General features: G+C 41.0%; 1 protein-coding gene across 2 annotated transcripts in view; it reads left to right on the forward strand.

The window, feature by feature from the left end:
• The window catches only part of zfr (zinc finger RNA binding protein), a gene marked incomplete at its 5' end in the record, with an annotated part of 88,214 nt that extends 83,798 nt beyond the window's left edge, over positions 1–4,416 (forward strand). For both annotated transcript variants that reach the window (XM_080532252.1, XM_080532253.1), the window contains 2 exons: positions 330–427; positions 3,104–4,416. In XM_080532252.1, the coding sequence (XP_080388378.1) occupies positions 330–427; positions 3,104–3,286 (281 nt within the window). In that variant the 3' untranslated portion in view covers positions 3,287–4,416. The remainder of the gene's footprint in view (positions 1–329; positions 428–3,103) is intronic.
• Positions 4,417–10,800: the final 6,384 nt, after the last annotated feature.

A 10,800-nucleotide genomic window follows, 5' to 3' on the forward strand; every position in this document is an offset into this window, starting at 1 on the left:
TCAGAGATAGGAAATGTTAGGATATTTATAGCATAGCATAGAGTACAGCACAGTGTTTTATTTGTATAGTAGTATAGTATAGTGGATAGTGTATATAGCCTTTATTTATGTAAACCAGCTCTTTTCCCCTCTTGTTTTTAGTCATTCTTTTTTTTCCAAGCACCAGGGGAGCCCCCCTCCTAAATTTCGTTGTATGGTACCTGTACTGTATTAATGACAATAAAGACCATTCATTAATTCATTCATCCTTTTCTCCAGACCGTGTCACAGTTGTCTTTCAGCCTTGTGTGTATTACATGCTCATTGGTATTTTGTTTGTGCTTCTTCAGGAGGCCCAGGCTTGGTGGATCCATGTGAGAAGAATCCAACAGACACCCTGACAGCCATGGAAGAACAGCAGAGAGAGGACATAACCTCAAGTGCCCAGGTACTGACAACACCAGGGCGGTTGAGGGTGGTGAGCTGGCAGGAGACATTCAGATGAGATGCAGACTGGCATACATACATGACCGTACTTGATTATGGCGATGTGATCTACTAGAATGCAGCAGCCACTACTCGTAAACTTTGGATACCATCTACAATAGCAGCCTTCACTTTATCACAGGAGAGAGTTTTAACACATCATTGCATTCTTTATCAAAAGGTCGGCTGGACCTTGTTAAAGTTCTGTAGATCGCATCATGTTTGTGTACAAACCCCTACTGCATAACCTCCTGACAGTGTTACCCACAGGATGTTGTGAGACTGTGGTGGGCGGACCACGGACCCTCTAAACTGTTTCATCAACTGTGGGGGGGGGGGGGGTTGCACTATCGTTAGAGCTAAATCGTATGGTGATTATCGATAGCACAAAATTGTATGGACCTACAGTAAAAAATATTTTCGGTTTGTGAATTAATGGGAAACACTGCTCCTGATTACCTATACTTAAGAACATCAGTTACCAAATTAATTCTCAGGGTTGGTTTACTCAAGGTTCCTCAGGTTTCCACTGAATTGGATAAATACGCTTTTAGTTGAAGGTCATTTGTTGAGGACCTTGGTCTCAATGTGACTCCCTGCTTAAATAAAGGTTAGAGGTGCAAACGTGTCACTTTCAGCGAAATTCGTCATTAGTCAAAATGGGTCATCCACGTGAACCTGGTAGATTGTAGTAGAATTATTTAAGTATCTAAATAGAACAAGGCAGCCTGCTTCCTTCAGATTGTATAGAAAAGGTATTTAATTATCTTTTGCAAAAGGAGAACAGTTTACAAGCATGACAGACAGTCTATCAGTTCACAGAGCCTAGCTTTTTATGTACAGGTAACAGTCACGCCCTCAGGTAAAATACAAGCCAATCACGATCAGGGATTTCCTGTCTACATCTGTAATGAGGAGGGGGTCACATGACGCTAGCTGTGATGCAAATTATGAAGAGGTTATCGGAGGATTAACCCCCACTTTCTCTTAGAGACACCAAGGTGAAAAAGGAAGACACAAAGGCCAGGAACTGGTCTGGTCTGGTCTGGCTTTAGATTGTTTGGCCTGAGGAACACAACGTTTTATGGCGCTTTTCCACTACCAACCCGAACCGGGCCGCATTTGCATCCGTGCCATGCCGTGCCGTACTTTCAGAAACGCTTCTCTATTATACTGAGCGACCCGGGACTGTAGGTGGAGTTACGTGTCATAAGAGCACTTCACTGTAATAAGTGCCGCTATACAGCTCAACAGGGGAAATGCGATAAGAATTATGTCAAAATGCAGCACTATCATGCACAGATCAGCCTTAAAACATGTAACGTTAAGTGCCTATTACTTGTCGCTTTCAGTTACATCAACGGGGGAAATGCGAGATGAACTCTACGATGAAAGAGGTTTAAATGTTGAAATAACAGTAATACCATGTGCATTGATAAAATGACATAAGGGATGAAAAGGGGAGATGGCAGTTTTAGAAGGGGGGTGATGAAGCGCGCTGTACTGAGGGACAGCATAGGCACAGCACATCGCCATAATAGCGATTTTTTTATTATGCTTGTAAATAAAAGTTCTATGATGCATTTAAATGACATTAAACTAAGATAATACGATGGTTATCATAATTTTCTTCTTTATTAATAAGTTATTACAGAAACAGTAAGTGACATTTTCCTAGAGCGAAATCTGTTGTGGTATTTAAAGATGGCGGTTAGCGAAGAAATCTATGAACATGGGATGACGATTTCCATTGACCAATCAACGGTGTGCAGCGTCACACGTCACACGCAGCCTGGCAAAAAAGTACCTTTCCCCAACTTTCGCTACCCATCCCGAACAAGAAGTATTTTAGTTCTTGTTCGGCACGGGTACCAGAAATGGCACGGGTACTTTTGGCAGTGGAAAAAGGATAATGACCCGGGCTAGCCCTGTAGTGGAAAAGCACCATTAGATTGCTCGGCCTGGTCTATGTGTAGGTCAAGAGAAAAGAGAGCAATCAGGTGTTTGTGATCATTTAAATGTGTCTGTTGTCTATCCAATGTCAAGCTAGTAAAGAAGGTAAAGTAAAGAAACTGGTTTTCATTGTCTACTAGACTGGGGTCGTCAGTGTTAATTCTGCGTCTAGTGGCTCTTGTGAATTCAGTCTCAAAAGTAATGAATGTCTAAATAAATAAAATGTCTCATCAGGCATATTATTCCGCCACGAGATGTCATCCAAGTCAGATGAGCTAACATATTCCTGTCTGCTAAACTCCGCTGCTGTTGAAATAACTTTTAGCTAGAGGCAGCTAGGACCCCCCCCACCCCCTTTCGACAAAATTGTTCTCTGCTAAGGTTATTGATCATTTTCTTGGGCCATCACCAGTGTTGCACCCCTGAAGTTAAATAAATACACAGTGAGATGCAGTCAGAAGAGACAGATGCCAGTGGGATGATGCTCGGGTGACACTTAGAAGTGAGAAGCAGATGAGTCAGATAAAAGAGAAGCAGACGATGCAGACAACAAAACCTTGTGCAATGTGCATGTCATCCAGGCCGCTCAGTAGGAACATCGTTACCAGGCCGTTCAGTACGAGTGTTGGCGTCAGTCTGAAACCTCTTGTCTTCCTCCAGTCTGAAACCTCTTGTCTTTCTCCAGTTTGCTCTGAGGCTCCTGGCGTTCCGGCAGATTCACAAGGTTCTGGGCATGGACCCGCTGCCCCAGATGAACCCCCGCTTCAACGTGCGCAACAACCGCAAGCGTCGCCGGGACAACAGTGACGGGACAGACGGCTTCGAGGGAGAGGGAAAGAAAGACAAGAAGGATTATGACAGCTACTAGGACCCACAAATAACCCCCCCTCCCTCTTTTTAATTTAAAGTAGTCTATATGTACCTCTGTCACTGCTATTAACAGCTGGATTGTTCTGCCTCGGGTGTAGTGGCTCACGTCCAGTGTCATATTCAGCCTTGTGTTGTAAAGCAATGAGTATACCTGTATGACTGCAGCTGCACCGGGTGCTGCAGAAACCAAATTAGTCCAAGGTGTAATGTTTTAGCTCTAGATTGATCTGACCTGTGGTTCAGACCTAAACCTATCCTAGCTAAAACCATTTTTACCCTCTATGCTTCTCAATTAGAAGTATACATGACAAAGGCTTTTTGCCACTACTTTCAGGATTTGTTTTATAGTTTTTTTTATTTTATTTTGGGGAAAGACATTCCTCTTGTTATTAAAATAAAAATAAAAAAGTGAAAGATCTATTTGTTTGTTACAGTTGTATAAATGGATCAGGAGGAAAAACCTGGGTTAAATGTCAATGCCGACATGCATGCATTTCTATTTGCATTCAGAGGTTTGGCTGTTAGTTTGTACCCGTTGTGAAGCACATGATTCGGTCGTCAATTGTTTTATTTTTCCTTTGCTGTACATTTTTAATATGGTTTCTTTTTGAGTGCGTTATGCACTTCGACAGAGACCATATTGATAGGTGTAACGCTATGGTCTTGTCCAAAGGTGACAATGATCCCCAGGTTCCTGTGGCGTTGTTGTACTGTGTTTCTGAAGAAGACACTGATTCCTGACATGTTTGTGTTCGTAGTGCAGTTATTCCTAAACGTAGCTCTAATATATATGAAAATATACCTATAATCTTGCAATAGATCAAAAAGTGTTTGATTTATTGAAGAAAGGCATGGCCGTGTTTCAGATTTGTTTTTGTTATTGTATTATGGCTTTTAACATTTTGGTTTTAATGATGGCTAATGGCTTGCCCTTTATCTTGGTTTAATGCTGCATAGTTCATTTGAATAATCTATGAAATTATAAAAAAGGAAAAAAAAGAAAGGTAACTGGGGAGGGAGTGTAACTTTGATGTTGTAATTGCGGTTTAATGTAGATTCATTGTTTGATGCCTGTCAGCCTCTGTCACAGTACCTCTGCTTTAGAATGGGCAGAATAAAGAAATTTCTTGAATGAAGGACTGCTGTGATGAGCTTTTTTCTTTTGTGGACACTGCTATTGTTCCACTGCAGTCTCCCATTAGGAAATGGAGTATGTATATATTGTCTACAATACTTTTGTTCTCTACAGGAGGCAAACAAGTTTGTGTGTGACTTGTTTCTCTATCATTTTTAAGTGCAGGATATCATGGGGCAGGGGTGGGGGATTATATTTGTTGTCCAAGATATTGTATGGCAATTGCAAATATCCATTTTGAACACTAATGCCTCACATTAGAGCAATAATTTAGGGTTGCATATCATTTGAATAATTTCCTACACAACTGAATAGGTTTTGCCGTTGTGTGGTACCATCTTGTGCTCCCCTGGATAATGCTCATAATAATAATCGACCTCACCCATGTCCTGTTTCAGGGAGCAGGGACATGTTGAACATCTTCAAGGTTCTGTGCATTGATCCAATTAATCAAATGATTTGCTGATCAACGTTTAGAAAAAGTATGTGAACCCGTAAACTATTTTCAGATTTTTTTAGAGTTGCAGCCTTAATGCATTCAATCTGGATTGTTTACTCCTCCACCCCCCATTCAGACAACATTCTCCTCCTTTTTTAATTATTATTATTATTTTTATTTTTTAAAAGCTTCCCGTCAGTTATAAACAACCACATCTATCAACTCTGATGGACAGACTTGGAACCAAAAGAACAGAACCAAAGCAGGTGGAGGCTGGGGGTCGTGGTGGGAAGAAAAACAATAGCAACACTCATAACACAGTAATTTTAAAAAAAAATATTGTAGGCTACAAAGGTGAGAGACAGAGACTGAAGGGTCAATTTATTTGTTGCATTTTCCTTTTGATGATCCTACTACTACTACTACTATTACTACTCAGTCCCTGCCGATAACAAGCATCCACAATACCATGATGCTGCGGTCATCATACTTGAAGCTAGGAATGATACTGACTGGGTGATGATGCACAGTATTGCCTCTGACTTAAAGCTTTGAAAAGGCCACTTTAGAGAAGTGACTGGTTCACCCGTGGATAGTTTTCTCTCATTCCAAATCTGTTGAGGTTGTTTCAAAGTCACTATTGGCATCACGGCAGCCACGCCAGTGATGTTTCCTTATTCTCTGGCTGTTCACTTAGGAAGAAGGGCCTGATCTAGTACACACTTTCCATTGTTTAATGGTAGACGCAAACCTTTCAAAGTCATGTTTGTTATCTAGTTGGGGGCCTTAGGGCTATATGAGGCTATGTTCGTATTTGTGCAAAAGCACCAAATTTGGCCCAGATGTAGCTCAGAGTATGCTCTAATGATTTAGCCAGGGCGCCCGAGCCAGCGACCACTGCGGTCGCCATGGCGGCCAAATCAATATGGCTGCCCTCCGAAAAAGGTTTTGGCTGTAACTTTTGAACCAAATTAGCTTCAAATAAAAACTTATTTATGTTTCTTGGCCATTAGAAACACATTGGAATGCTTATATTTATAATTGGGTGTGTCTGGACCCCTACTTTGCATATTTCCAAGATGGCGGCTCCCCGAAAATGAGTTTTACCGTAACTTAAAAAAAAGAAGAATCCAATATTGACCCATTTTGAATGTTGGGGAGCATGTGGGAGGGCCAGACCTCGTGAACTTAAAGACAGTTACCATTTGAATTTGAATTTTAAAAAGCTGTTTACAGTAGTGTGAGTGACTTCATGCTTGTGTGCAAGTCATAAAGATGGACAGTAATGTGTACAACTACTATTTTCTTCCTCACGTAAGTTATAATTCATCATTCATCATCAGTCATTTTCATAATCTTACAATAATTCCAGGATCCCGCTCTCTGCACCTCACAACATTAGCTAGCTAGTTAGCTGGCTAGCTAACGCCCAGGCTCCACTATGGCCATCGAGCGTTGCGTCTGCGTTGCATTGCTTCCGGAATTGCTGTCAGCCAGGGAACGTTGCTTTTGTAATCAATGAAAGGTGCTCCACTGCCTACGTTGCGTCCGCGCTGCTTTGCGGCTGATGGCTGCGTCCAAAGTAAAAATTCGGCAAAGTTTGATTTCTGATGGCGAACGTGAACGTATATTTACAATTGTATATTGGTTGTTGGTTATAATTGTATATTAGTTGTTTTCTGGTGTTTTTTTGTTTTGCTCTGTTTGTAGTCTACTTGATGTCTTTTTATCATCAGTTAAATCACCACAGCGGTTAATCCACTACTAGAGAAGATACCAGATTGAACATTCTCGTAGCCAACTACTCTATAGCGTGCCTGGTCGCAGAATTTCTATTGCGAATTGTGAATCACCACAGGTCCTTGATGCTTGTTGCAGAAATGGATGACGAACGGCTGATACTTGAGGTGGACAAATCTATATTTTTATATGTGACAAATGACGGTGGAGCAGGTACAACGTCAAGTTAATGCAACGCTGATGGCGAGGTGACGCAACGCTGGTAGTGGAGCCAGCCTGTAATATTCTACAGTAGCTAGCTATCAAGATAATGATGCCTTCTTCTGTTTACACGAACACAGCCCGTTGTCATATATGCATTCTTATCATTTCAATTGATAGGAGACATGCTGAAAATAAGGTATTGTCTTGTTTTACTTCTGTCTACAACTACTATTTCCTGCAACGACAACATGTAGGCTACAATTTCCTCAATCTCACGTAAGTCATGTATTATGTCATCACAATATGGCCTCTACCTCTACCTCTAGTAGCGGCACCATTAATTGGGACCTATGCTGTCTCTGCCAATGAGATGCTGATGGACCATTGCAAAGACCCAAAAATTAAGGACTTGTATCACTAGAAAGGGAAAAAAAGGATTTCTTAGCTATTGCTAATGTTCTTCCTTCTTCTGTTAATGTTACAATTGATCAGTTGAATGACGGTTCAGGTATTGCAGCAACGCTTAAAACACATAATGCTTTGTATCACAAACGCTGTAGAAGCTACTGTAGTAGTTGTCGTGTCAAAGGGGCTCCAAAGTATGACGTTGGCTCCTCCTTAGTAGTGAGTCCTAAAAAGCTTTGATCATGTCAACCCAAAGCCTGTGGCATTCATTGTGTCATATGTGAGGGAGAGATATGGATGACCTTCACAAGGCAGTAACAGATAATGTTGATTCCAATCTGAAAAGCTGGGCAGAATCCTGTATTTTAGCTTCTTGGTAGATTAGTTACACAAGCTTCCGATGTGCACTCAGCAGGTGTGTACTACATGCCAAATGTTATCTCATGTTGCGATATGCAGCAAAACGGCAAGCATCTCATGACACTGCCAGGCCAGGGTGTCAGAAGGGGAAGCATCTACCAGTGAGTGGGGGACAACCTTTGACCATCTAACTATTGCACAAATTATTGCTCTGGTTGAGGATTCAGATCCTCCTTCACAATCTCCTATTACGACAACTCTACAGGAACCTTATGAAAGAACGCAGGTGTTTGTGTCTGATTATGAACCCCACACACAACAACATTCAAGCAACATCTCCTCAGCTATCTGCCTGAATAGAGTGAACACCAGAAGGGGAGGGAAACCTACATCGCAAACAAGGAACAAGTGGCTAAGAGGAACAATTGGCTCAGGATGAGGCAATTCTGTTGATGAGGGCCACCTTGGTTTTACACAAGTACTGCTTACAACGAGCCCAAACATTTGACGGCTCCTTCCCGTCCAACTGACTCACAACATCTGTTGCTGAACCCTTACGAGTGTTCAATGATATCGTCCTCCATGGTCCAAAGTTCCTCAAACCATGTGCAGCTAATACAGAAGATGCCAACCTGCAACTAAGAATGTCAATGTCAGAAGTACAAAAAAAATAACTTTTCTGAGGGCGGCCATATTGATTTGTGGTCGTTGGCTCGGGCGCCCTGGCTAAATCATTAGAGCATACTCTGAGCTATACATCTCGGCCAAATTTTGTGCTTTTGCACAAATTTGCACAAAAATATCCCTAAGGCCCCCAACTAATCAGAGATCTTCTCCGGCCCAGCAAAATATACAGACTTCCATTCTTACTATCCATACAAATAAACGTTATATACCCCTCATTACCCGAAGCATCGGTGGCAAACTTGGCAGTCCATAGGTAAACCAAGAGGGTATTCCACGTACGTTGATAACTATATCAGCGATTAGTTGAAAAAGCCTGGTCTAGCCCCTGGTTCTTTTGTTGAGCAGCTCCAAGAAATATAGGGAGGAGATTTTCTCTATTGCACACGTGGAGGTTTATTGAAGATCACAAGTAGAATACAAAGCAGTGCTGCAGCAGCGGACCCTCATCTGAGCCAGGCTCTCAGAGAAGAGTCCTGATTTCTTCAGTTACATTACATATATACTTTTCCCATATCCCGTGGACCTACCCCGTATGCTAATTGGCCATACGCTCTCGCATACTCAAATCTACCTCATATCTAGTATGAGTAGTACACAACCTAAGTTAGTCTTACTTTAAAATTTTAAAATAAAAGTGGGTAACATTAATATCACAAGAAAAGAGGATATTACATACCTGGGCTCCATCTTAGAGGCAAATCTTTCCGGAGATAAAATGGCAGCAAAAGTAATCAAAAAAGTGAACCATAGAACTAGATTCTTGTACAGGATATCCTCACTTGTCAGTAAAAACACACTGAGGACCCTATCAGGAGCTCTCATTCAATGTCACTTCGACTATGCCGTAACATCATGGTACTATAGAACCACAAAGGCCCATAAAACAAGACTCCAGACAGCCCAAAATAAACTGGTTAGGCTTCTGCTAGGCCTCAACCCTAGGACACATCTAACCGCTGCTCATTTTTTGAGCCTTGATTGGCTACGAGTAGTTGACAGAGTGCAGCAGCTTGCACTGGGCCTGGTCTTCAAGATACGCTACACCACAAAGACACCCAAGTACCTGTCAACATACTTCCAAAAAGTGAACAACGTCCACACATACAACACCAGAGGAAGCTCCACGAACCACGTTCAACCGCGTTGCACCACGAACAAGGGGTTAAACTCGTTTGCAAACTATGCAGTAAAAATGTGGAACGCCCTTCCTATAATCTTAAAGGAGTGCAAAACACTGCCCACCTTCAAAACCACTCTCAAAAAACATTTACAGGAGGCTGCAATCCGTAACTGGACCCTCTAAATCAAAAATCAGATTAAAAGACCCGAACTACCCACTGTACATACTTTGTGTTTTGTCCCCCGCCCCCACCTGTGGTGTATGTCCCCACCTGTCCTACCCGCTGTACATACCTGATGTTTTGTTGTATTGTATATCTAGTATTGTTCTTCCCATGATGGATGTATTTTTATCTTGTAGATAGTAATAGTTATTTGTCTGTATTGTCTTGTAGATAGTACTAGTTTTTTTTTTCTGTCTGTCTTACATGTAACGATGAATTGAAAATCAAGGACCCCAATTGAAATAAGCCAGTGGCTTTCTTGGGTTTTTATCCTTTTAGATGACCTTGTATGTAATATGTACTTTCATGTACCTACTTCTGCAAATCTTCTAATAAAGTTTTCAATCAATCAATCAGTCATTCATAGGTGAGCTTTATGCAACAGGAAATATGCATGGAGTCTATAGCAAGAATGACTTAAAGTAAGATCTGAGTCGAAGGCTGGGTTGCACCAACCTGGTTTAAATTTTAAACCGGTTTAAATCAAGGCTTATCTACTAATCCTGTTGCACCAAACTTTAATCCTATCTTAAACCTAGTTTAATTTAATCCTGGTTTAAATCTAAGCCTCTGCTAATCCAGGTTTAAACCTGGTTTAAATCAAGTCTGTTGCACCAGTAATTTTAAACCTAGTTTAAACCTGGATTAGCAATTACATTTAAATCACCCCTGGAGGAGGTTTATGTTAGGTTTATTTCAGTTTTATGACAACATGGCTGCATATCTTCGCTGGATGAGAATAAAGGAAAGAGTTTCTCGCAGGAAAATTCAAGACAGATTAAACCCAATTGAATAATAAAATTCATTTTAATTTTAATCATCATTTTATCGTGATATCATTTTATAGTGATATAAAGTGAATAATTCAGTTTTCCCAATGGTATAGCTTTACAAAATACTGTTTACCTCAATGGGAAGGTTGCACCAGCTATCAAGCATGGAAGTGAGAGGAACTCTCAAACACCCTCCCAGTTCTGGGAGGCTGCATGTCTACTACCTACATGGATTGTACAGTATTTAGAACCATCTTCAAACCAATATGAATAATGAATATGAATACACCAACCAAATAATGTGATTTGATTTAGCTGTTCATATTATAGGGTCTGATATCTATTTCATATGCAATGTCCTGTCCTTTTTACACATACTCAGTATTTTGTTTCCCTCAAAAGTAACACTGCATTGAACCTGAGATT

This window comes from Nansenia antarctica (genome assembly GCF_963989245.1).
Source record: "Nansenia antarctica genome assembly, chromosome: 5".
NCBI lineage: Eukaryota > Metazoa > Chordata > Actinopteri > Argentiniformes > Microstomatidae > Nansenia > Nansenia antarctica.